Source organism: Lacerta agilis, chromosome 5 (genome assembly GCF_009819535.1).
Source record: "Lacerta agilis isolate rLacAgi1 chromosome 5, rLacAgi1.pri, whole genome shotgun sequence".
NCBI lineage: Eukaryota > Metazoa > Chordata > Lepidosauria > Squamata > Lacertidae > Lacerta > Lacerta agilis.
In genome coordinates, this window is record NC_046316.1 from 93945255 (window position 1) to 93971723 (window position 26469).

Below are 26469 nucleotides of genomic sequence, written 5' to 3' on the forward strand. Positions count from 1 at the left end.
AGGGCTTGCTGACCGGCAGGTTGGTGTTTCGAATCCCCGCGACGGGGTGAGCTCCCGTTGCTCGGTCCCTGCTCCTGCCAACCTAGCAGTTCTTAAGCACGAAGTGCAAGTAGATAAATAGGTACCACTCCAGTGGGAAGGTAAATGGCGTTTCCGTGCGCTGGTCTGGTTCGCCAGAATCGGCTTTGTCATGAGGCCACATGACCCGGAAGCTGTACGCCTGCTTCCTCGGCCAATAAAGCGAGATGAGCGCTGCAACCCCAGAGTTGTCCGCGACTGGACCTAATGGTCAGGGGTCCCTTTACCTTTTATGATAATATATATAAATCAGTTTCAGTTAGTAAGACTCAAGGATGTGGACTAAGCCCTTGGATCGGTCCAAGCACACAGGCTGGAATCTTAAAGACGAGCCACGCACACAGATTCATTCATGTGCTGGTGTTTGGGGGCAGACTCCAACTGTAGGCAAGGCTTAAGGCACACGGAGGGCATAGGTCGGGTCCAGTGGTTTCCAGCTTGGCTCCCAGATATGTGGGTTCATCACGGGTTGCCGTTTCCGTGCATAAAATGCTTGCCCGCTGTGTTTATTTTAGTGCCAGCCCTCCCCGTGGCTGTGAGCTAACAGACCCCCCATTTTCTCCATCCTCCAGCGGGCAAGTCCTGGGGCGCCGGTGCTTCGAGGCTCGGATCTGCGCTTGCCCGGGCAGGGACCGCAAAGCCGACGAGGACAGCATTCGGAAGCAGCAGGTCTCCGACAGCACAAAGAACGGTGATGGTACGAAGAGGCGTAAGTAGGCCAGCAGGGGGCGCTCGAGGCTGTGGCTGGGTGGGTGGGGGCACGGCTGCGTGGCTCAGAGAACCAGCAGAGTGGGAGGGGCTTTGTGGAGGCGGTGCTTTAGAAATGTGCAAGCTTTGCGGTTCACACAGAACCCTTCGGCACGGATTGAACATAAGAGCCTGCTGGGCCAGGCCAGTGGGTAGCCAAACTAAGGCCTGGGGGCCGGATCCAGCCCAATCGCCTTCTAAATCCCACCCACAGATGGTCCAGGAATCAGCGTGTTTTCACATGAGTAGAATGTGCCCTTTTATTTAAAATGCATCTCTGGGTTACTTGTGGGGCATAGGGATCCGTTCATTATTATTTTCAAAATATAGTCCGGCCCCCCACAAGGTTTGAGGGACAGTGGAGCGGCCCCCAGCTGAAAAAGGTTGCTGACCCCTGATACAGCCCATCCCCTTGTTCTTTCAGTGGCCAACCAGATGCCCCTGGCTTGCGTGAAAGTAAAGGAAGCACTGAGTCTTCCCTGACACCTGGTCTGTCAGCACTGAACCCCAGATTTAAAGTGGGGTGTATGCTTAGCTTGGCCGTGCAGAAGGCTCCAGGTTTAATCTCCAGGGATATTCCCAGTGGTTCTCAAAGTTTTTTCTCTGGGCCACATTTTCAGAATAATAATAATAATAATAATAATAATCCTTTATTGTCACTACACCACCTGTGTGCAGTGAAATTAAACGAGCCCCCCTCCCCCACACATACCGTACACTCCGTCTTGTTTGCACTCTGTGTGCTTGTTGGAAGTCAATTCTACCACTATTTTTTCCCATTCAGAAGCCCAACAACCCATGGAAAAAACTGTTCTTTAACCTGTTGGTGTGGCTGACTATACAATATATACAATACAATACAATACAATACAATACAATACAATAACAATTTTCTCCTGCCATATCAAGTTTTCTATTGATAAGAAATACATTGGGAAACAAATCCCAGTGGCGCCTGATTCATAACATAGAACACAACTGCAATCCAGAAAGTGCAAAGCAATGCAGCTACAAAGGAGCAGGAATCGTTCCCAAATTGTAATTATAAACTCTTACGTGTGCATCTCAAGTATGCATTACAATGACAAGGAGAGGCGTGAGCTTGCTTTTGTTGGGTAATCTCATTTAGATGAGGTCTCATTTGAGACAAACCAACTCTCCTCTCCTCAACAACACAAAGAAACCTCCTTGTTCACGACAATATTGTCTTCAGCATCACTCTATGCTCTTTTTTAAAATATATATTTATTCATTCATTAAATTTATATACCCCAAGATCTCAGGGCGGCTCAGTGCTCTTGCTCTCCTTTTGAAAATATATCTGTCCATATTCTGCAATAATAATAATAATAATAATAATAATAATAATAATAATAATACTTTGATGCTCTACTACTGTACTATACTACACTGAAACGCTTAAATGTGTCTTAGATTGCTCTTGAGTGTTCCTGCCACATTTGCCATCCTGTCCTGCCACACCCTTTGAGAACCAGTGGCCTGGAAAACTCTTAAATAGCCACTCTGAGAAGCCAGTACCTTGGATCCCGAACGCCTGGCGAGTCGAACGCTTTGGCTCCCGAACGCCGCAAACCCGGAAACGACTGTTCCAGTTTGCGAACGTTCTTTGGAACCCAAACATCCAACGCGGGTTCCGATTGGCTGCAGGAGCTTCCTTCAGCCAATCAGACGCCGCGCCTCGGTTTCTAAGCATTTTGGAAGTCGAACGGATTTCCGGAACGGATTCCGTTCGACTTCCGAGGTGCCACTGTAGTGGGCAAAATAGACCAATGGTCTTGAGACAGTTTGAGGCAGTCTTTATTAGATTATTTTGTGATGTGAAACACCCTTCCCACAAAAATAAGAGCATGGGGCGAGCGCACCACGCAGCATGTGCACTGCAGAACAGAACGGAGAGGAAACATGTTCCTTGTGGCTGTGAGCCACCTGATTATTATTTTTTAAAATATATGAGCCACCTGATAGGTTGTTGGACTTAACTTGACAACTGCCATTCCCTCCCTCCCCCCCCTTTGGCAGCCTTCCGGCAGAATACACACGGCATCCAGATGACTTCGGTCAAAAAACGGCGCACTCCCGATGATGAGCTGCTATACCTACCAGTAAGTGTGGCATGCCTGCCCCCCCCCCCGTCCTTGAATAAACCTTTTGCCTCACTTGTGCCGAACCATTTCCTAGCGGGCAGGGGCAGAGAAAGGGGGGGTGCGGTGGGGGCAGTCCGTCCCAGGTGTCACCACTGAGAGGGGTGACAAAATGCCGAGCGGCACTCACCGCGGGGCCTGCAGCACGCCCCTCATCTGCAGGGCGGCTGAGTGGGAGGAGGCAGGAAGACTCCCTGGAGGCCCCACGGAGTGTCCTGCCCCAGCTGGCCCCATGTGGTTGCCCCCCGACGTGGCTGACTCCACCCCCATGCATGGCTGGCCCCGCCCCTGGTTGCATGGAATGCATGCCACCCCAGGCACCCGATCGGGTTGCGCCGCCGCTGCTGATGGGGGGAATTTGGGTTCCTCCACATTTCTGCTTGTCGTGTGCCCAGGAAACACAGTTCCAAGCAGTTTTCTGTTTGTCTCCTGCTTCCAAGGCTCCTGGGTCTGGGCAGTTTTCTGCTTCTCCACCCCCCCCCCCAAAAAAAACCCCTCACTCTTTGGTGCTGAATTAAAACAAACGACAATCCATAGAAACCCCAGCTGCCTTTTGTTCTAATTCAGAGCCAAAACAAAACAACAGGTTTTCCCAGGGAAAAGCAGTGGGGCAAATGGAGATATGGCTTAGCCCTCACTCTGTTTATGCTGATTTGGGAGAGAAAGATCCCGACCCTTTTTAATGTCTTCCCATTCGTTGTGCCAGGAGCAGGGTGGATTTCTCATCTTCTGCCACAGTTGGCATGAAGCGAGGGCGGCTCAGTTTGTGCCAGGCCTTGGGAAGGCCAAAGGGAATGGAAATCTCTCTCACTCTTTGAGTTTTGGCAGAATCTGGCAACAGAACACCAAGCAATTCTCTCCTCATTCCAGGGTCCTTGAGCCATTGGTAGCGCAATGCTTAGAGTGTTGGACTTGGACCTGGGAGACCAGGGTTTGAATCCTCACTCAGTAGTTACGAAGCTCACCGAGAGACCTTGGGGCCCAGTAACTGCCTTCTCTCAGCCGAACCTACCTCACAGGGTGGTTGAGGGGGTTGAATGAGGAGTGGGAGAGTCATGCACACCAGTGGGAGAAATTGAGCTCCTTGGGGGGTGAGGAAAGTGGGATAGAAATGCAATCAAAAATAAGGATAAATAAGGAAAGGTTGACAGCAACTACAGAGAGGAGTGGATGAATCTGCCAATTTTGCTTTCTCTCAGTTTCTTATCTTTTCAATCTTCAGTCCTCCTCATTTCCACATTTATGTGATATTTATTTCAAGCGAGAGAGAGTGGGGGAGGGAGGGAGGGAGGGAGGGAGGGAGGGAGGGAGGAAGAGAGATCAACATGAAATTTTGTGTGCACATTCATCTGTATCCTGTGCACATTTCTCATTGGGTGCATTTTTATCTGCAATTTTGCCTCATTATACTGCATTTCTCCACATTATTCTCACAAATGTCTGTGCACTCTTTTTTTTTTTTTTAACGGGGGAGCCACATCACAAGATTAAAGGAAGGGCGAATCCTCTTGCTCCCAGGGCCATTTAGAATCTGTGCACCCCTTTTGAATGCGCCCTGTTTGCGAATTTCCAGGGTCATCTCTCCCCCCAAAGTTAGGGACAGAAAATCGGACCGGAAGGACCACAATCTGATCTAGTGCAGGCCATTCCTGAGTAGTACTGACAACAATACCATGTGAACATCAGAAGAGCCCTGCTGGACGGATCAAGTCCATCATCCGGTTCTCACAGTGGCCAAACGGATGCCTGCAGGAGGCCTGCAAGCATGCGGTCTTCCCCTAGGCACACCTGGCTGGCTTTTATGAGAACGGGATGCTGGACGAGATGGGCAACAGGTCTGGCCCAGCAGCCCTGAGCATCTGTTAAGTCTCTTGGTCCCTCTCGTCTGTGCTCAGGTGCGAGGCCGGGAGACTTATGAGATGCTGCTGAAGATCAAGGAGTCTCTGGAGCTGATGCAGTACCTCCCCCAACACACCATTGAGACGTACCGGCAGCAGCAGCAGCAACAACAACAACACCAGCACCTGTTGCAGAAACAGTGAGTATTCGGAAGCCAACTTGCAGATTGCCCCAAAAGCACCTGGGCCGGGGTGCTTGAGAGCAATAGAGGGGGGTGGGAGAGTGGACAGGATGTTTTCCACGTACATGAAGAGCATCGCTCTTGCTATGCTGCCTGCCACTAGTGCATCCCTGACCCAGTACAGTGTCTCTTTGGCTTTATTAACACGGTCGATCGATGAACACGGCTGCTCGGATTTGCTTGTTTTATGTGTGCAGTTGTTTTGTTTTGGGTTTTGGGTGGGTGGGTGGGATTCTGGGGGTAACCAGATTCCTGGGCGCAAGAGTCCTCTCTCCTTCTGTGCTTCCCAGCAGCTGTATTCAGAAGCATTGCTATCTTTGATTGTGGCTAGCAGAGAGAGGTGGTCTAACAAGCGGATGTCTTGAAGCGGAGGCTTGACAGCCATCTGTCAGAAATGCTTTGAAGGTGTTTCCTGCTTGGCAGGGGGTTGGACTGGATGGCCCTTGGGGTCTCTTCCAACTCTAGGATTCTAGGATTCTATGATTCTAACAACAACAACAACAACAACATCGGACATTAAAAACTTCCTTAAACAGGGCTGCCTTCAGATGTCTTCTAAAAGTCAGACGTTTATTTCCTTGACATCTGATGGGAGGGCATTCCACAGGACAGGTGACACTACTGAGGGAATCTCACAGTGAGGGAACTGCCAGAAGGCCCTCGGAGCTGGACCTCAGTGTCCAGGTTGGACGATGGGGGTGGAGATGCTCCTTCAGGTCTAGCGAGCCAAGGCCGTCATCACCAACACTTTGAATTGTGCTCCGAAACTTACTGAGAGCCAATGTAGGTCTTTCAGGACCACTCCCAGTCACCAGTCTAGCTGCCGCATTCTGGATTAGTTGTCGTTTCCGGGTTACCTTCAAAGGTAGCCCTACAGAGAGCACATGGGAGTAGTCCAAGCAGGAGATAACCAGAGCATGCACCACTCTGGCGAGACAGTCTGCGGGCAAGGAAGGTCTCAGCCTGCGTACCAGATGGAGCTGGTAGACAGCTGTCCTGGACGCAGAATTAACCTGCGCCTCCATGGACAGCTGTGAGTCCAAAATGACTCCCAGGCTGCGCACCTGGTCCTTCAGGGGCACAGTTACCCCATTCAGGACCAGGGAGTCCCCCACACCTGTTTGCCCCCTGTCCCTCAAGAATAGTACTTCTGTCTTGTCGTGAGTCAACCTCAATCTGTTAGCTGCCATCCATCCTTCAACCACCACCAGACACTCCAGACACTTCTTTCTGCTGGAATTCATTAAGGGAATATTTGTATTTGGGAAACTGTGAACCACTCAGGGTGTTTTATCTTTCTCAGTCCTGGGAGAGACTTTCCAGAAGCCAGCCCTCTCTTGGTACCTTCTGAGCAAGAGTTCTGCAAGATTGTTCAGGGCCTCCGTATGTCTGTTTCCAGGTGGTTTGGAAGGCTCCCCTTGAAGCACAGGGGTTTTCCAACAGGGGAGGGAGAAGTCTCCTCGTAAGCAGAGCTGCATTGAAATAAATGAACCTTTCCCTCCTGCTGCTGACAAAATTGCTTTGTGATAATTACTGTTTTTGGCTCTTCGGGTAGGCAAAGCTAGCATTTTTAAGGCTGTTTGCTTTAAAAGCAAGCAAGGAAACAAACCACCAGTAACCCATCCACTTAATTAACAAACCGCCCCTCTTCCCCCAAAAATATCGTGGCAGGCATCCAGTTGCAGTAGGCACACAACAAAACTAGACTAGTTGTGCAGTTAGGTAATTCTTGGCTCTGGACTCGGTGGTCTCACCGGGTTCTCTTCTACAGATGATAATGTGTGTTGCTTCTTTGCTTGCAAGCCCCCTCTATATTTGGGGCTCCACTGATGGCACCACTAGGCTTCTGCAGGCAGTGGAGTAGGGAGGGGGCGAAGGGGGCGGGGAGCCCCGAGTACCACCCTGGAGAGGGTGACACTCGGGGTGCCCCTCCCTGGCTCGCCTCCGCCTGGACGGGCTTGCTCGGGGCTCACCCACCGGCAGCGCGCTGCTACAGAGCACAGTACGGCGCTGCCGGGCCGCGAGCAAGCCGTGGAGTGAGGCTGCCCCGCCTGGGGCTCGCCCGTTGGCAGCGCGGTGCTCCCAGCATGCATGTGCAGCGTGCATCCGACGCATGCATAGTACACACGCTGCACATGCGTGCTGGGAGCGAAACCACGCCCCCCCAGTGGTTTCACATTTCAGAAATGTGAAGCTGCGAATCCTCTCTCTTTGAAACTCTAACGCAGAGACCAAGACTCTTGTAGAAAGCTAGGATGAATGCAATGGAGAGCTGTGTGTGAACACAAACCCACACCCGTGCACTCAGTATTTACACTTTCCCGAAGTTCTTTCCAAGTACTTCCCCTAATTTCCTTTTTTAAAAAAAAAACCACACCAATACTAGTGTTTTCTGGATGCAAAAGCCTTCAAGGTTCTTCCAAGGTCTCTTATTAGGACAAAAAAAAAAAATCTTTCCAGTAGCACCTTACAGACCAACTAAGTTTGTTCTTGGTATGAGCTTTCGTGTGCATGCACACTTCTTCAGATACCTTATCAGGACATAAGAGGAGCCTGCTGGATCAGGCCAATGGCCCATCTAGTCCAGCATCCTGTTGCCTGTGGGAAGCCTGCAAGCAGGACATCAGCACAAGAGCAGCTCTCCTTCCCTGCAATCCCCATCAAGGGAGTTCGGATTATATGTATTCATTTTTGCAACTCACATTGCACAGGGAATGTTATGGCTTATCCACACTTCCAGCTGCCCCACTGCTTTCCTCCAGGGAAACCTAATCTCCAGTGCTGAATCGGAACAAACAGCAATTGGGTTCTCTGTGGATGTTTGTTCCAATTTAGCGCTAAAGAGTGGGTTTTCTGGGGCAAAGGGAAAAAAACCACTTGAGCCCGTGCTTGGGACAAATGGGAGTGTGGCCAAGCCCTTAGTCCTGCCCAGGGGACTTTGCCTCAGGGTGTCAGTGTGGCTGCCTGCTCTGTGTAAATGCCACTGCTTGTCAGCAGGGTTAGAAACTGAGATAGAGAAGCTAGGAGCCAAATGTCACCTTAAGCCTTGGTTTTGGGCGCAACAACGGAATGTCTAGGCGCACTCTTTTTATAACAAGAATACAAATAGACTGCAGCTAAAATATTATGTTCATTTTTCACGTGGTCAAGTCTTTCCCCTGCCCACCCCCCTAATATTCTTAAGAGGGTCTCTTCTCCAATCTTCAGAGAGTAGCCGGAAGTGGGGAGACAGAAAAAAAGGTCTTCCTTTCCTTCCACTCTGCAGTTTTCATCTCAAATCTTAGGCGCCGTACTGCGCCCAAAGCTCAGGAACTGCTCGCACTAATTAAATTCCCTGTCTCAAAATGCGCCTAGAACAATGGGAGTTTCGAACGCTGCTGGTCAGGTTTCAAAATTTTGGGAAGTGAGTGTTGCACCTGTGTCTTGCCCGGTAGAGTGGATTTTGCCTGTTTTTTCTTTTGCCTGCCTTTCCTTCTGTGCATGGTTTTCTCTGCGTCAAATACCTTCATGATCTCAGTGACTCTTTGAACCGGACGATTTTCCTCATCCGAATGCACCAGGCTGCAGCTCCTGCAACACAGGGGAGGGCAAGGAGGACGGACTCGTGCGCTACTTCCATCCCGATGCCTTAAGTTAAAGATTGGTGGCTTCCCATCAAACCCCGAAAGCTTTTTCAGACGCTGCCCTTTGAAGCCAGCTGAACGAAGTTGCAAAGGATTCTCTCTGGAATTCCGCCATTGCCCTGCAGGTGCTCGCCGAGGGGAGACTTACACCTCCTTTTAAAACAGTCCACCAACAACACTGGGCTTCCTTTAATATGCAGCCAATTTTCTCTCTCTCCCCCCCCCCCCACTTTGCTCGCTTTCAATCCATTAGGGATGGCCTCAGCTGGTGCAATAGAAAAAGGAGCCTTGAAGCAACCGCACAGGCCTTGCAGGCTTACATTGCAAACCCAGATGTCTGCAAGAGTCCCCGGTCTGCACTCTGCTTGTGCCACTGAGCTGCTTTCAAAGCCTTCTGAACTGCCAAAGAGGCCAGAATGCCCCACTGGGCCTTCGCCATTCAGAGCCGCCTGCCACCCCAAACCGTTTAGTTTGGCATTGCAGCCTTCCTGGTGCTTTGACCCCCACTATGACCCCACCCAGGGGCGTAGCAAGGTAAATTGGTACCCGGGGGCAAAAAAAAATTGTCACCCCCCCAGGCATGGGAAGGTCAGGTGGTACCCAGTGCGGAAAATTTCTTGTCAAACCCCCCCCCACTAATCCCCCCCGCAAAAATGGTTTTACGTTATTTCATATTTTCTTACAAAGCAATAATAAGGAATAATAATAATAAAAATTTTATATATCCCACCCTCCCCGGCCAAAGTCGGGCTCAGGGTGGCTAACATCAGATACATAACATTGGTATAAAATCAAACAATAATTAAATTACCTCCTAAAAACATCTCAACATCAAATTAAAGTCTAATTAGATGGCTTTCCACAGGGTTAGGGTTGGGAACAGTAAGTGCTCCACTGAACTGAAATTTCAGCCTTCATGACATAGGAAAACAGCCAAGTGAACAGCTATTTTGGTGGAGGAGGGTCAAGATATTAAACGATATGCATGAAATTTCATATATAGCTATATAATCCCTAGTATAGTAAGATAAGACCTTCGGAGCAGGCATTAAAAAAAAATCAATTTTTTTTCCAAAAAAAATTGTTCCTTGATCATTTATCACCCCCTCCATTATGGAACACGGGGCGACCCGCCCCCCCTTGCTACGCCCCTGACCCCACCCGCCATTTTGCAAGTCCCGGGCAGGCAGCAAAACTGGGCTGGGCTAGTGTCTTGGTAGACACTGCCTTTACGAGAGTCTTTAAGTCTTAAAACCACACCACCCCTTCCTTGGAAAATAACACCATCAACAAGGAACTGCGCATCCCTTGTTAAATACTGCAGGGCGCGAGGGACATCGCCAAATAAATACTGCCAAGCTGTGCCAGACCTGCTTGATAGTGGCTTTGGACATAGATTTGCTGTATCGAGGTGAGCTTACAAACCAGATTTCTGCCAGCATCTCCCACAGCTGGGATAACGCCTCTATTCTAGAATTTCCCCACCCCAAGTCTCAGGATGTTCTGTTTTGATTTATCCGATACTTGATCCATGCTTCACATGCGGGTTGCATGTGGACAGGAATGTGTGCATAAGTTAATCAGCTATATCCCCTGATATCCACAGAACAAAAGGGGTTTCTGGCTACCACCGCAACTTGGCCTTTTCTCTGCAGGAATCCTTTCAGAAACATCCCCCTGTAGTTTCAGACTGGAGAGATAGAGCTTCTGCATTGAATGCAGAATGTCCCAGGTTCAATCTCTAATGGCCCCGCCTGGTGGGTCTGGGAATTGTCCCCCCCCCCCATCTGAAATCCCAGAGAGCCGCTCCCAGTCAAAGTCAGGGCCAGATTTAGATTTGATGAGGCCCTCAGCTCCTGAAGGTAATGGGGCCCTTTATATGTCCAGCTGTCCTTTGACCACAACAAATTGTCGCTGTTTCTTGTGTTGAATATATGTTCTATGGTAATTTATGGACCTAATAGCCATTTGCACATAGAAAAATATGTATTTTATCAAAATAATTGTTGAAAAGTCCATGCATAATGCAACCAGTCCATGCAGAATGTAGGCACCCTATATATAGAAAGGAGCAAACCAGGGATATTTGAGGGAGCAGGCTAGTAGGCGGGGCCCATGACTTACATCATAGGAGCCTACACAACACAAAACACTGTTGCTGGATGTAGGTTTTATTTTATTAGTTTTTTATCTTATATTTTGGAAATGTACATCCACTTTTTTCCCTTTATATTTTTTGGGGGGCCCAAAAGAGAGGGGCCCTAAGCTAGAGCTTGTTTAGCTTATACAGTGGTACTTCAGGTTACATACGCTTCAGGTTACATACACTTTAGGTTATAGACTCCGCTAACCCAGAAATAACGCTTCAGGTTAAGAACTTTGCTTCAGGATAACAACAGAAATTGTGCGACAGCGGGAGGCCCCATTAGCTAAAGTGGTGCTTCAGGTTAAGAACAGTTTCAGGTTAAGAACGGACCTCCAGAACGAATTAAGTTCTTAACCAGAGGTACCACTGTACGTAAATCTGGCACTGGTCAGAGTAACCAGTACTGACCAATGATCTGACTTGGAATAAGACAGATTCCTATGCTCCTAAGATCTGCTGTTTCTCTCTGACCCCATGTTCTGCCGCAGTCTTTTCTTTCCCTCCTCCCATTCCTCCGGGTTCTGATCATGAAGGTATTTCTCTTTGTGGCTGCTCTCACTTGGTGATGGGTCCTTTATCTCCTCTCCTCTCTCTGGTTCTTTCCCCGCAGCCTCCTCTCGGCGTGCTTCAGGAGCGAACTTTCGGAAACGAGGAGGGAGCCGCCCCCCAAAAGAAACGACGCCATTCTCAGACATTCCAGCCCCACAAACCCTTCTTCCGTCTACTCATAGACCCAAGCGGGGAGGGTGTTTCTGTGCATGTGCAGAGGTTTTTTTTTTCCAGCTCCCTTGTTGCAAGGGGGGGATGGGAGGAAAAGGGGGCTTTGACTGAGCAAAAGGGCTTGATTGAAACTGGGCAGGCAGCAAACCGCTGCAAAGGGATCAAGCTTTTGCAGGAGCAGCAGCTACCGTAGCTGTGGACGTAGCCATTTCCAGGTCTGGAACCATCTTGTCTTCTTCCTGCATTGTAAAACGTGGTGCTTCTGTTTCCACCCCTCAAGCCTTCAAATGATTTCTTTTGAGCAGGTCTCAGTCTACAAGCATATCTTTAAAAAGATGTGTGTTTACTTGCTAAGACAGAAGTGCCGCTTACGGCCTCGAGAACTTACTTCCGATTGTAAATCTGTGAAGTGCTTTGAATGCTGGTCAGAGACTAGTAATGTGTATAGGTTTGAGATGCCCTGTCCCTGCTGGGCAGACGGACGACACGAGCACATTGTGGATCAGATATGAAACTGTTTATTTCCTACAGAGCTGGTATTATTGCATTTGTACGCTGCTGCCGCTCACAACATTTCTACCTTTGTTTGCAAAAGAGATCACACAGGAACCTCTTAAGCGAGTGGGGAAATTGTTTGGCTTTTGCTGCTGTAAACCAGGCCCTCAGCTCCAAAGTTCCTGTTTCGTTCCCGTTTTGTGTTCACTGCAAGGAAGTGCCTCAAGTTTGTAGCAAATGATTGGCAAGCCCAGAAATCAAGAGGGGCAAACGCGTTTCATTGTTTAACCCAGTGTTTTTCAACCTTTTTTGGGCAAAGGCACACTTGTTTCATGAAAAAAAATCACAAGGCACGCCACCATTAGAAAATGTTGAAAAAATTAACTCTGTGCCTATATTGACTATATATAAAGTAATTCTCTTGAATTTTTCAATTTTTCCCACGGCACACCAGGCAACATCTCGCGGCACACTAGTGTGCCACGGAACAGTGGTTGAAAAACACTGGTTTAACCTTTTGTGGAGGGAAGGTGCATTTGGGTACTGAGACATCCCTTGGGGATCTGCTGTTCCATATTTTTTTTTAAAAAAGACTATGCAGCCTCATTGAGATTCTTCTTTTTTTGCTCTGTGATTTAATCAATGCCCGTTTGAACTGTCTGGAGTTATAACAAAGCAAAACAGAGGAGTGAACCCTTAGCAGATTGGTGCCGCTCATGAAACAAACAAGTTCAGGCATTTTTAGGATCCCAAAATCTGGATGGCAAGGATTTTGCTAAGTGAACCCTTAGCAGATTGGTGCCACTCATGAAACAAACAAGTTCAGGCATTTTTAGGATCCCAAAATCTGGATGGCAAGGATTTTGCTAAGTGAACCCTTAGCAGATTGGTGCCACTCATGAAACAAACAAGTTCAGGCATTTTTAGGATCCCAAAATCTGGATGGCAAGGATTTTGCTAAGTGAACCCTTAGCAGATTGGTGCCACTCATGAAACAAACAAGTTCAGGCATTTTTAGGATCCCAAAATCTGGATGGCAAGGATTTTGCTAAGTGAACCCTTAGCAGATTGGTGCCACTCATGAAACAAACAAGTTCAGGCATTTTTAGGATCCCAAAATCTGGATGGCAAGGATTTTGTCAGCATCCAGGCAGAGATGCAAACGTTACTGAGTATTGAGATTGGCTATCAGTACTCCCTGGTCGATGTCCAACTAATTCGCAGAGTAGACCCGCTGAAACCAATAGTCTTAAGGTACTACCCATTCTCTTCAGGGACCAGAACCCCGTAGTAGAAATTGTGGTTATTTTCTCCACTAGATCTCAGAGGAAATAACAAAAAATATCTCCTGGTGCAAATTGGATGTTGACTTGCGATTTTGGCTTACTGCAATCAATAATAATAATAATAATAATAATAATAATAATAATAATAATCAAGGGAGTCATTTCTGAGTTTTGCACAGTTACACAAATACATAACATGAACTTGAGTTCCAGGTGTTCCATCAGCCCCAGCCAGCATAGTCCAAAACATCTGGTGGGCACCAGGTTGGCAAAGGCCAGCTATAGGTTCACCTGCGATTCAGACCATGTGCTTCAATAGCCAGTGCAGTACATGAGCCATGCTGGTGGGCGCAATTGCCTATGTGCTTCATGCATGCATTAGATTTTTGCAGAAACACAAGCGACACCTCATGTTTTCTCCGTAATCGATCAGTCCAAACTATACTCAAAACTCAGTGTGTTGTGGTTTCTTCCAGGTGTGTGTGTGTGTGTCAGTTATGCTGATTCAATGCGGGTACACCTTGACAAGTCTTGCAGGGATTGTGGTGATTCCCATACTGACCCTGCTGGTGTATTGGGAGTGCGGGCAGGTAGCACAGCTGCAGCTAAGGAGTGCCATGCCTGCTTTGTGAGGAAGAGCAGGAAAATCTCATAAAACTGAAGCGGAAGGGGCCCAGAGTGAAGGGTTGGGTGGGGATGGATGAGCAAGCTGCAGAAGGTCTTGGTGCCTCCTCCTTTTTTCTGGTTCGTGCTTCCTGCACTTCTGGTTTGCACCTAAATCTTGTGACAACAGAGTGTGGGAAAATGCCACGCGGGCACAGACTGGCATGCAACCCAGAAAGTAGGTCACTCGGCTTCTGCCTCTGTTTACAAGAAATGTCTCTGTGCTTGCACTAAGTCGGCCTGTTCCGTGGAGATGAGGAGAGTGTCCTTCTGAGTGCTTCATATCCTGGAGTGGGAGGCTTGCTCTTCCTGCCCACCTCTCCTCGTGCCCCTGGCATTGCCCACCTCATCCTGGAGCCACCTCCCAGGCACCCCCCACCCCACAGACCCTCCTGCCTCTTCCAGCCAGCAATTCCAAGAGGCAAGACATGTGCACTTGGTTAATTGACCTCATTAAGCCCTAGGAATGGAAAAGCGCAATGAGTTGGCCCGGCGTTCAAAGCAATTCCAAGGCGTAATCTTCCTTGGGATTCATTAAGCATCATTTGATGTGGTTTGGGCTGCTCTGCGTTCCAAATGATGTTTTGGGAAGGGAACTCTGGGAAGAACTTTCTTTCAGTAAGAGCTGTTCGACAATGGAACAGGCTCTCTCGCGAGGTGGTGGACTCTCCTTCCTTGGAGGTTTGAAAGCAGAGGTTGGGTGGTCATCTTCCCTAGATGCTTTAGCCACGATTCCTGCATTGCAGGGGTTGGACTGGATGACCCCTGGGGGTCCCTCCCAACTACAGTTCTATGAGATGAACCCCATTCACTGGGAATCCACACACATCCTCTGGTCAGCCATGAAAAAGGTTTCACACTGAGCAATATTCCTTTCACTCTTATCATCTTACTCTTCTTACGTAATTTGTGGTTCTGGTTTTCAATAAACTTTTGCATCTTGATTTTAACTGGAGTGGCCTCCTGTCCCTTTCTCTCTCCTTTTCTTTTCCTTCTACTCTCACAACAAATGAATGTGCTGTCCTTACTGCTCTCATCACTCACTCTCCTCTCCTTCAAACACACCCTCATCTGACTTCACCAGCTCCCAAAAGCACCTTTTGTCTCTTGACAAGTTTAAAGTTTTAGTCCAGGTTTGTACAAACAATTCCATATCGGTTCGCTTTCTCTCTCATTATGGGCAGCGTGAAGATGGAGAAGGACTTAGTTGGGGGGGAAATAGGGATTGGGGAGGTTCAATTAAATTACCATTTACAGGTGATCTTACCTAGCTTGCATTTTCTGAAACAATCTGCAAACCGAATGACCATTACCCTTCAAAACGTACATTTCTCTGAATTTTGCAGTGCGTTAAAAGGCTGGCGAATTTTCATGATGGCGTTTAAAATAACAGTAATACACAAAAGTGATATGAGCCTGAATTTAAGATTGCAAAAAGAGAGAGAGAATCAGGAATGGACAGATCCACCCAGCCCTGCTCACTAGTCACAAACAAACACACCCTAGCTCCTCACCCCAGAAGGGGGGGGGGGTCAAGCCTCTGCAAACAGGCTCAAGCAAAGGTTTTGCATGCATTCAGTGTGCACCTTGACTTAAAGACCCAGAAACCTACCTGGACCCTAGATGCCAGTGGAACTTCTCTTGGAAAGGGACTGCCAAAGCCTTAATCTGTGGTGGGAGATGGTTACTGCACTCACCATTTCCAAGGAGTCTTCCAGGGAGGGTTTCAAAGGCCTCTCTCACACCACTGGTTTGGAGAGAGGCAGCACCAGTTTGCTACTAATGAATCTGCCTTCCTTCTCTAGTCCCGGTTCCTGTTAGGGAAAATGCACCCCGGTGGGAGCGGGGGGGGGGGGGCCTTCTGTCTCTTCCTCCTTCCCAAATGCCTGGGACCTTGGGAAAGGTGGGGTGGTGGGGGAGTCGTGTCAGCTCACAGGTTTCAGGATAAATGGACACAAATCTGACATCAGGAATCACAAGACAGAGAAACCAATAGGAGAACACTTCAGTGTCCCAGGACATTCTATACAAGATCTCAAAGAATTTCAGAAATAGACTGGAAAGAGAAGTTGTTGAATTGCAACTTATTACCAAACACGGGTGGCGCTGTGGGTTAAACCACAGAGCCTAGGACTTGCCGATCAGAAGGTCAGCAGTTCGAATCCCCATGATGGGGTGAGCTCCCGTTGCTCGGTCCCTGCTCCTCCCAACCTAGCAGTTTGAAAGCATGTCAAAGTGCAAGTAGATAAATAGGTACCGCTCTGGCGGGAAGGTAAATGGCGTTTCCGTGCACTGCTCTGGTTCGCCAGAAGCGGCTTAGTCATGCTGGACACATGACCCAGAAGCTGTACGCCGGCTCCCTGGGCCATTAACGTGAGATGAGCGCCGCAACTCCAGAGTCATCCGCGACTGGACCTAATGGTCAGGGGTCCCTTTACCTTTACCTTTTTACCAAACTTAAAATCATGGAGAGACCTGGTCTGAATAGAGACATTGGATTCTTATCTCATTACACATGATAAAGCTATTTTTAGCCTTCTCACCCCTTTCTTTTTCCTGCAAGGCCAATTGCAATCATTAACAATCATCATCAGGTTTTCCACACCTATCAGCCAAACCCCTATTCCCACCACCCTTCTGAGTAATACCCCTCCCCACCCTCTCACTATATACAAGGGTCTGGTGACTTCTGTTTCAGTTACAGGTTGGTCTCTAAGGTGCTACTGGAAGGAATTTTTTAATTTTTCATTTTGTTTTGACTATGGCAGACCAACACGGCTACATATTAGTTGGTCTCTAAGGTGCTACTAGAAGGATTTTGTTGTTGTTGTTGTTGTTCTGTTTCACTGTATCTGAAGAAGTGTGCATGCACACGAAAGCTCATACCAAGAACAAACTTAGTTGGTCTCTAAGGTGCTACTGGAAGGATTTTTTTTGTTTGTTTCAACTAAGGCAGACCAACACAGCTACCTACCTGTAACTTAGTTTCTTCCACACACCCTTAGGGCAGGTGGAGGACTCTCATGGCCAGAAAGGGGCATTGGGCAAAATACGCCAGATGACCGTTCTGCCGTCCAGCCTTCTGAATGATCTTAGAGGAGAGGATTCTGGGAAGCCCTTCTGTAGATCCCAGGGTGGGGATGGAGCAAGGAATGTAATCTTGTGAGCAATCTGACTGCTCCTCTCCGCTGTGAATGTTTTGAGACCGGAATGTTGGGTTCTGCTGTTCTTCTAAGGCGAATACACAGAGGAAAGTGCCTCCGTAGTCTCTGTGAATTGCAGCCTTAAGAGCATGAGGAGAAGAGCCTGCTGGATGAGGCCAGTGGTCCATCTAGTCCAGCATCATGTTCTCCCCATGGCCCAGCAGATGCCCCAAAGGGAAACCCACAAATAGGTTTCAAGGACAAAAGCCCTCTCCCCTCCTGCAGTTTCCAGCAACTGGGATTCAGAAGCATTGCTGCCTCAGACTGGGGAAGCAGAGCAGAGCCGGGCTGGCTAGTAGAAATCCATTGCCTCCATGAATTTGCCCAATCTTCTTTCAAAGTCATCTAGGTTGGTGGCCATCACTGCCTCCTGTGGAGGGGAGTTCCATAGCTCAATTCTGTGCTGTGTGAATAAGTCCTTTCTTTCATCCGTCCTGAAGATCCCAACCACAGTTGCCACGTGGAACAACTGAGAAGGTTTCACAGCTCTGTGCTTCTTCAAATACAGAAGCAACCATAGTCACTTCTTGACATCTCCAATTGAATGGTCTCAGTTAGCAGAGCTAGGAAAGACCCCAAGGGAGCTCTTGCTCATTCAAACAGTCCTCTGTGGTTGTTTCATAGGTAGGACTCTGTCTTGCCTTCAGCCTTTCTGTGGGTCTCTGTGCATCTACAGCCAGATGTGCAGCGTGGGTGCTGGTGTGCCTGTCTGTCTGTGTGCATGCACACATGGGGGGTGGTGACAGGAGAATGCAGGGTGCGTTGGGGGAAATGGGCACAGAGGGATCCCCACAACAAGGGCCAAAGCACTTCTGAGCCCAAAGCAAGCAAATCACCTTTGGTTCACTCTCTGAGGCTATAGCAACGACGCCTAGGGGTCACGGGAGAACATAGTTGCCCTCCCACCAAGTAGGAAAATGGGCTGAGCGGTAGGCCTGTCCTCTGCAGTGCAATTCACGGGACATCGAATGAAAAAGGATATAGGAAGAGTCTGGACAGATAAAACAAAGTCCTTCTTCTAGCAACACATTGTTAAACTACAGGAGGCAGTGCTAGTCACCAACATAAAATTCATGGAGGAGGAGAGGGCTAATGATGGCTTCTAGCCGCCACGGCTATGCTCTGCCTCCACAATCAGGGGCAGGAAATGTCATTGAAATTCTATTCAATATTGATCTAGAGCAGATTCCAACATATAGTTGTTGTTCAGTCGTTCAGTCGTGTCCGACTCTTCGTGACCCCATGGACCAGAGCACGCCAGGCACGTCTATCCTCCACTGCCTCCGGCAGTTTGGTCAAACTCATGCCAGTCGCTTCGAGAACACTGTCCAACCATCTCATCCTCTGTCATCCCCTTCTCCTTGTGCCCTCCATCTTTCCCAACATCAGGGTCTTTTCCAGGGAGTCTTCTCTTCTCATGAGGTGGCCAAACTATTGCAGCCTCAACTTCAGGATCTGTCCTTCCAGTGAGCACTCAGGGATGATTTCCTTCAGGATGGATAGGTTTGATCTTTTTGCAGTCCATGGGACTCTCAAGAGTCTCCTCCAGCATATAGTTAGCAGAGTAAAAAAACAGGTTGCAGGATTCCCCCCAAAATAGACCAGAGGCCATTGTATTTCATCCAACAGAGCTTTACTGCTACTGAAGGCAAATGAGCATTATTTATTTATTTATTTATACCCCGCCCATCTGGCTGGGTTTCCCCAGCCACTCTGGGCGGCTTCCAACACAATACTAAAATACAATAATTCATCAGACATTAAAAGCTTCCCTAAACAGGGCTGCCTTCAGATGTCTTCTAAAAGTCTGGTAGTTGTTGTTCTCTTTGACATCTGGTGGGAGGGCGTTCCACAGGGAGGGTGCCACTACCGAGAAGTCCCTCTGCTTGGTTCCCTGTAACTTGGCTTCTCGTAATGAGGGAACTGCCAGAAGGCCCTCGGCGCTGGACCTCAGTGTCCGGGTAGATCGATGGGGGTGGAGATCCTCCTTCAGGTATACAAATCCAAAACTTTCAGGATTGGTACTGTCCATAAGAAATCCAGATGCAGCAGACTTACCTTAAACTTACAAAATCAAAAATTCTTTCCAGTAGCACCTTAGAGACCAACTGAGTTTGTTCTTGGTATGAGCTTTCGTGTGCATGCACACTTCTTCAGATACGAAACTTACAATAACTTATAATAAGACGAAACTTTAACACTATGTACAGAACAGCACACCCGAAGGAAGAGATAGAAAGAAAGATAGAAAGAGAGACCCAGGCTCCTTCTGGCCTCTTATTATAGTCAGCCTGACCTTGACAGAAGAGATAACAGGACCAGGTTAAGCCAGCTGTACTCAGCTTCTCTAAAGGAATAACCCAAACATCACGAACCTTCTGCTTGTTGCTTTTATGCAGAGAAGCTTCCAGAACCCTCTTGAATTAATTAGAACAGGAAAGATCTCTACACATCAGATCAATACTTTCTGCACTAAGAAATGCAAATTGACAGTAAATGCTTGTGAACATCAGCTGCTGGGAATGCCAGGAGGGAAGAGGGCTCATGTGCTCCAGTCCTGCTTGTGGCTTTCAAATGATGGGAATCTGTTTGTCCACTGTAAGAACAGGAGGCTGGACTAGAAGGACCACTGGTCTGATCCTGCACTCCTCCTCTTCTTCCGTTCCGATGTCCTTCTTACATTTTAATGGATGCATGTTTTCTGCTTGGAATATTGTCACTTCGTGTCGCTGTGGCCCCCCAAAAAAACCCTAGTAAATTTAATTAAAAACGCTAAGGAGGTAAGGTTTGCCCTTTCCCTCTCCGCGTGGGCCTGACTTCTCCACCCTTGTTTTCCAACCTTCTCTCAGGAATTCCATCCAGTCCCAGTCTTCCTATGGCTCCACCTCTCCTCCGCTCGGAAAGATGAACAGCATGAACAAGCTGCCCTCTGTCAGCCAGCTCATCAACCCACAGCAGCGGAATGCCCTGACGCCCACCTCGATGCCCGACAGCATGGGAGCCAACAGTAAGAGGCTTCTCCCCCCTGTGACCCTCCTGGAAGATTTGGAGCCAGTGTGGTGTCGTGGTCAAGAGCGGTGGACTCGTAATCTGGTGAACCGGGTTCGCGTCTCCGCTCCTCCACATGCAGCTGCTGGGTGACCTTGGGCTAGTCACACTTCTCTGAAGTCTCTCAGTCCCACTCACCTCACAGAGGGTTTGTTGTGGGGGGAAGAAGGAAAGGAGAATGTTAGCTGCTTTGAGACTCCTTCGGGTAGTGATAAAGCAGGATATCAAATCCAAACTCCTCCTCTTCTACTAGTGGCCAGAGCAGAACCTACCAAACTCTTTTCAGCCTCTTCCTCCTTGGTTCAAAAAACTCATTTCCAATGCCTGCTACCCTACCCTGCAGAAATCCTTATCTAGAATATCTTCAAAGCACAGCTAGACACCCCCCTTTTTTTTCTTGTGCAACCGGGACTTTTATAAGTCGATGGGTGCAGAGGGGCGGTGCGTAAAAGAAAGGGCGGGACAGGAAGAGGAAAAAGAAGGAAGGAAGGAAGGAAGGAAGGAAGGAAGGAGCAGAGGAGATGGAGAGGGAGGAGGGGAGGAGGAGGAGGAGGAAAAGCGAGGGCACAGCTAGAACTATTTAATTTAATCAATTTCAGAAGCATTGGAAGAGGGGCTCGTGAGTTGACAGAATAGGCCTCCCTACCTGAAATTTTGTGAAGGTTTTTTTTCACAAAATGCAAGGTGCCTGGAAGATTCTGAGATAGAGTGGCTAGCTGGGGAGGAGGGAAATCAAGTTGCTTCTCATTTGAAGGCGAACCTACCTGATTTGTGGCTTCCGAAATGCTACAAAAACCGAAACAGCCCCCCTGCAAAACCTGCACTTCCTTGAATTTTGCAATCCAATTCTTCGAAAGCGGATCTGGTGCATAAAGAGCTTTTAACTCCTCTGCCTTGCTTGGGGGGCAAGGCCCACTCAGCGCATGGGCTCTGGACGCTTGCGGGGGGTCTCAGGTGGCCCCGCAAAATCTCGTGAGAGCACCCCAGAGCTGGCGCACCAAACAAGCAAGACGGAGAGCTTAAAAGCTATTTCCATGCCAGTGCGCATGCCATGAGCTTTTAAGTTCTCTGCCTTGCTCAGATTTAACCTGTGCACTTTCAACCAGCCAGACCTCAACCGCGTTTGGTTGAAACCACCTTAGTCACTTAAATGAGAGCAAGGTGCGATCGGGCTGTATCAGAAAGGAGATGGAGCTATAGCTCAGGGGTGTGGAGGACAGGTTCCAGGTATTTGTGCCTCCGTTTTTGTAACTCTGGGCTCTCTTTCCTCTCCCAGTTCCAATGATGGGGGCCCACATGGCAATGGCCGGCGACATGAACGGGCTCAGCCCAACCCAGACGTTGCCCCCTACCCTCTCCATGCCATCGACATCCCACTGCACCCCACCACCTCCCTACCCAACAGACTGCAGCATTGTCAGGTGAGTGAGCTGTAGCTGCGCAGGCTTTCCATTCCCCTCCCCCCAATCCCTCAGATCACGGGTGACAGCAGCATGCTTCTCTGTTCTGTGGGGTCCTTCGTTTTGGGGCTGCTCTGTTCAAGAAGCAGTTTGCAGGTCGTGTTAGACCTGCCGAGCTCCTTCAGCTGGCTTGCTGTGCTGCCTTTGCCTCCCCTTGCCGTTGCCCCCAGACCTTTTCCTACCACGCACACGAGAAGGAAATGAGGCGGAGGGGATTCCGGTGGAGAATCCCAGGGTTGCATGCGATGGAATCGGATAGGGTGGCGATCTCTCCATCTGGCCTGGCTTGGCATGCCCCTGGAGATCGCTGGAATAGTAGCCAAGGGTAACTCACATCCACTGCATTTGTTGCCCTGGTTTCAGAAGAAAAGAATTATGGAGTTGTAGAGTTGGAAGGGAATCCCAAGGGTCATCTGGTCCAACCCCCTGTCAATGCGGAAATTACAGCTGAAGAATCCCTGGAAGAGGACCAACCTCTGCCTAAAAACCTCCCGTGAAGGGAGATGATAGAATTATAGAAGGGAGCCCAAGGGCATCTCCTCCACCTTCCTGCAACTCAGGAATCACAGCTAAAGCATCCCTGACAGATGACCATCCTAGCTCTGCTTAAAAACCTCCAAGCAAGGAGAGTCCACCACCTTCCGAGGTCACAGAATGATAGAATTGTAGAGTTGGAAGGGACCCCAAGGGCAACGTAGGAATCCCTAGCAGATGGCCCCCCGACCTTGGCTTTACAACCTCCCACAAAGGAGGCTCCACCACCTCCCAAGATACACTGCAGCATTGAACCCTACTATTTTTATCTCCAGGGCTGGCTGCTGTGACTCTCTAAATGCACAGCTGCCTTTGAAGACGCATCAGAAGCTGCATCTACGGCAGGCTGTTGCTGCTTAGCTCCTGGTGAACATCAGGAGAACCACACTAAGCATTCAAGCAGCACCTGCGCTAGCTGCATCTTCACCTCCAGGTCCCTTCCAAGGGGCCCTTTTGGCCAAAGTTGATGCCACAGTATGTGCTGCCCCTCTCCCCATGGCATAGCCTAAGAACGTAAGGAGATCAGGCCAGTGGCCCATCTAGTTCAGCATCCAGTTCTCACAGTTGCCAGCCACGCTTGCTGTGGGAAACCAGCACGCAGGATTCGAGCACAGGACCCCTCTCCGCTCCTGTGTTTTTCCAGCATCAGAAGCATAACATAGGAAGCGTCTGCTGGATCCGCTCCTGTGTTTTTCCAGCATCAGTCTTGCCCAGAATCCTGTGGAGGCAGAGCATAGCCACCGATAGCCCTCTCCTCCTCTCTACGAATTTCTCCAACATCTTTTAAAGCCCTCCATTTTCGTAGCCATCACTGCCTCCTACGGCAGAAAGTTCCACAGTTTAACTACGTGCCACGTGGAGAGGGAGCTGTTGCCTCTTCCTGCCATGAGGCTTGGGATAACTGACTTCTGCGTCCCACTCAGGGGATATCACCTTTTTTCCTCCCGGTGACGAGTTTGGGGTGGGTGGCGAAGGGAGTTCCTTCCTGCTCCCACAAATCAAGGCTTTTGCGTAGCAGAGCGCCTGGTGTGGGTGACCTTCTTATCTCAACCTCTTTCTTTCTCTCTCTTCCTCTTTCCTCCTTTCCTCTTTCCTCCTCCTCCTCCTCCTCCTCCTGCAGTTTCTTAGCAAGGCTGGGCTGTTCCTCCTGCGTGGATTATTTCACGGCGCAAGGGCTGACCACCATCTATCAGATTGAACACTACTCCATGGATGTAAGTAACTGCCTCGCCCTATCGCTGCACGGTGGGGGAAAGGGGCCTTTCTTCTTGAACTCGGCACTCTGCGCTGGAGGGGAGAGTGAAAAGCTACGCTTTGGATTCAGGGGGGCGAGCTACATGCTACACTGCAGCTCGCCGGCCTGGGACCCAACCTGGGCAGACCCTTCGCCATTGCAATCTTGCCCTCCGGAGAGAGGGGAGCTGCAGTTGGCGAAGGGGGCGTCAGAGAATGGAGTGCTCGACCCTTCCCCCTGCCAACTCTTTTCCTGCTGAACTTTCTCCCTTTCAACCACCCTCCCCCATCTTCTTTTAGGCCTCTCGCTGTTCCGGACCACATAAATGGGTCCGGAACAGTGGTGTGGCAGTGAAAGTGGAGCTTTTTGCATGAAGGGGAGGTGGGCAGGGCCAGCTGGAAGAGCCTTGTACTGTTTGTGAGCCACAGGCCTGCAGCAGACATGGTTGTCCTGAAGTTTGCTGCGGTTCCTTCTGCACCTCCTCCCTCCTGCCTGAAGCCTTCTTGCTTTGCTGGGGTTTTGGCGTGGCTTGCTTGGGGCTTGCCCTGTTGGGGACGCCGCCATCCTATCGGGCTGAGGGTCTCTCCATCTCCTTGCTGAATCTTCGCTTCTGAAGCTAAGCGCCGCCAAGCAAAACCTGAAGAACCGTTGAGATAGTCACCACAAACCCCACTCACCCCCCCCATTGAAAAACCGTGTAGCTTCTTTTGGCGGGTGTGGCTGATCCTCTCCTCTCCTCTCCTCTCCTCGCCTTCCAGGATCTGGTGAGCCTCAAAATCCCGGAGCAATTCCGCCATGCCATTTGGAAAGGCATCATGGATCACCGGCAGATCCACGACTTCTCCTCCGCCCCCCACCTCCTGCGCAACCCTGGGGCCGCCTCCGCGGTCAGCGTGGGCCCCAGCGAGACCCGCGGGGAGCGTGTCATCGACGCCGTGCGCTTCACCCTCCGCCAGACCATCTCCTTCCCTCCCCGCGACGAGTGGAGCGACTTCAACTTTGACCTGGATGCCCGCCGCAACAAGCAGCAGCGCATCAAGGAGGAAGGGGAGTGAGGAACCAGCCTGCTGTGGCTCTCCCTCCCTGCCTCCCCCTGCCCCACACCGATGGACCTCTGGGCTGCTCCTGCCTCTCCCTGCTACTCTGAGGTGGTGCGAGGGGCTTGGAGAGGGCAGGGGGGTGGCATGTGCTCTTCAGCGCTAGCTTGCAGCCTCCATGCTTTGCCGGAAGCGCAGCTGTTTTGTATTTTCTCGCAAGCCATAGCTTTCGTTTGTTGGGGAGGGGGAGGGGTGTCTGGAGAAATGCGGATTCCCCCAGTTGTGGCACTTGACCCTTCCCGCTTCCGCCGAACTGGACCAGCTGCAGTGTGCCCCCACGTGTGACCAGACCAAATATCCCGTGCAAACTTCTGTATGGATCCCTTTCTGTGTGGATCCCTTTCTCAGGTGCCTTTCCAGGTGCTTGTTTTAAGGGTTTTAAGGGTTCAATGCTTTTGGGGAGGCCTCTCATCTGTGACAGCATTGCCTAGTGGTTGGAGTTTGATATTTCCAAGTTTGAATAATGACATCTTAACAACACTGAGGTTCAGGGTGCGATGCACATTGGACTCCATGGCCAATCTGGCCATCACATGCTCTGCATAGTGGGTTTCCTGCTGTCCAACCTTTCATTTTAAGTTTTGCTTTTGGGGGTTAGAGATGGTTTTTTGGTTGGGGTAGTCCACTTCATTCCTTCACCCCCGCCAATTCTTCCTTCAGCAGCAAATGCAAAGAAACTCTTGACCAGGAATTCCTTAGCAGATTCCCTTTGAGATCACCAAATATGCCTGCCCGCCCCCCCATTATATTTGGGCTTGCGAAATCTCCCCTTGAAGCAAACGTGTAAATACGAGGAGAGTTGCCTCTGCGTCAGATTTCACTTACCATTTCAATGAGTGGGTTATTTGAGCAAGATCTCGGATTTTCCTTAACTTCTGATCAGGGTTTCATGAATCGCCTTGCCACATAAATGCAGTCGGGGGCTGGCTTCTGTGGTTGGATCTGTATTTTCCCTTCTTTCCTTCCTTTCTCACCACCTGCCTTTCAGGAAAACTAGTTCCTGAGATATCTGCTGTAGACTGACTGCACTAGACAAGACATGCTAGAGACCATGAATTCCCAATGGGGCAGATCTTCCTGGTGTTTTCGTGCCTGTTTACTGTCCTGTCATCTCGTTCTACCATGCAAGAGTCTTTCCCTGAACCCCTTTCCCTCTCCTCAACACATCCCCAGGCTGCAAATTTCTACTGACAAACCCACTACTGCCAAATAGGCTCTGACTTCTTGCAGATACGTTCCTCTCGCGCCTAGAATGGAGTCAATGAACTTTTCTTTTTTCCATGTAAACATTGTAAGTACAGTTTTGTTTTGTTCTATGTATAATTTTGTCATGTACTTGGTCAATCATTTATTGAGGGGTGGGGTTTTTTTTGATAAAAAAATGTATTTCTCTTTGGGGATTTGGGGCTTTTCAGAACCACATTTTGTTTGCATTTTTTTATTTTTTTTATTTTTTAAAGAAACAAACAAACCACACGATTTTATGGGAAAGGCTTATATCTGCGTAATGACTTTCAAAGTGTTTGTGATATTGACCTTAATGAAACACGATTACAAAGAGAGGAGGGGAGTGATTGCAAAAAAAACCCCTCTCTCGGGGGGAGGCGGGGTGGGTGGGAAGGGGAGACGCCAAGGGTTGACTTCAAGAGTCCTAGATTTCAAAATAAGTTCCTTTGCTCAGCTTGAGTGGCACACATCCACAAGTTCTCCGTGACTTGCAACAAGTATTAATTGGATGAAAAGCACTCTGTTGTCAATATCATTGTAAATAAAAACAGATTACAAAAGCAACGTTGACGGTTTCTGGCATTCGAAGCGGCTGCAGGAGTCTTTCATTGTGGGTCACAAGAGCAAAGCCATGTGCGTTGGCCAAGTCAGTTCAGAGGAAGGACA

The 26469-nt window shown here is 49.2% G+C and overlaps 1 protein-coding gene across 6 annotated transcripts in view; it reads left to right on the forward strand.

Annotated features, from left to right (window-relative positions):
• Positions 1–26178, forward strand: part of TP63 (tumor protein p63) — a 129269-nt gene extending 103091 nt beyond the window's left edge. The window contains exons 7-13 of one of the 6 annotated variants that reach the window (XM_033150924.1): positions 651–787; positions 2866–2948; positions 4883–5025; positions 20053–20210; positions 21528–21672; positions 23366–23459; positions 24238–24534. In XM_033150924.1, the coding sequence (XP_033006815.1) occupies positions 651–787; positions 2866–2948; positions 4883–5025; positions 20053–20210; positions 21528–21672; positions 23366–23459; positions 24238–24534 (1057 nt within the window). Of the gene's footprint in view, positions 1–593; positions 788–2865; positions 2949–4882; positions 5026–20052; positions 20211–21527; positions 21673–23365; positions 23460–24237 lie in introns of all 6 variants that reach the window. The other 5 variants (XM_033150925.1, XM_033150921.1, XM_033150920.1 and 2 more) reach the window with 5 other exon arrangements.
• The last annotated feature ends 291 nt before the right edge of the window (positions 26179–26469 follow it).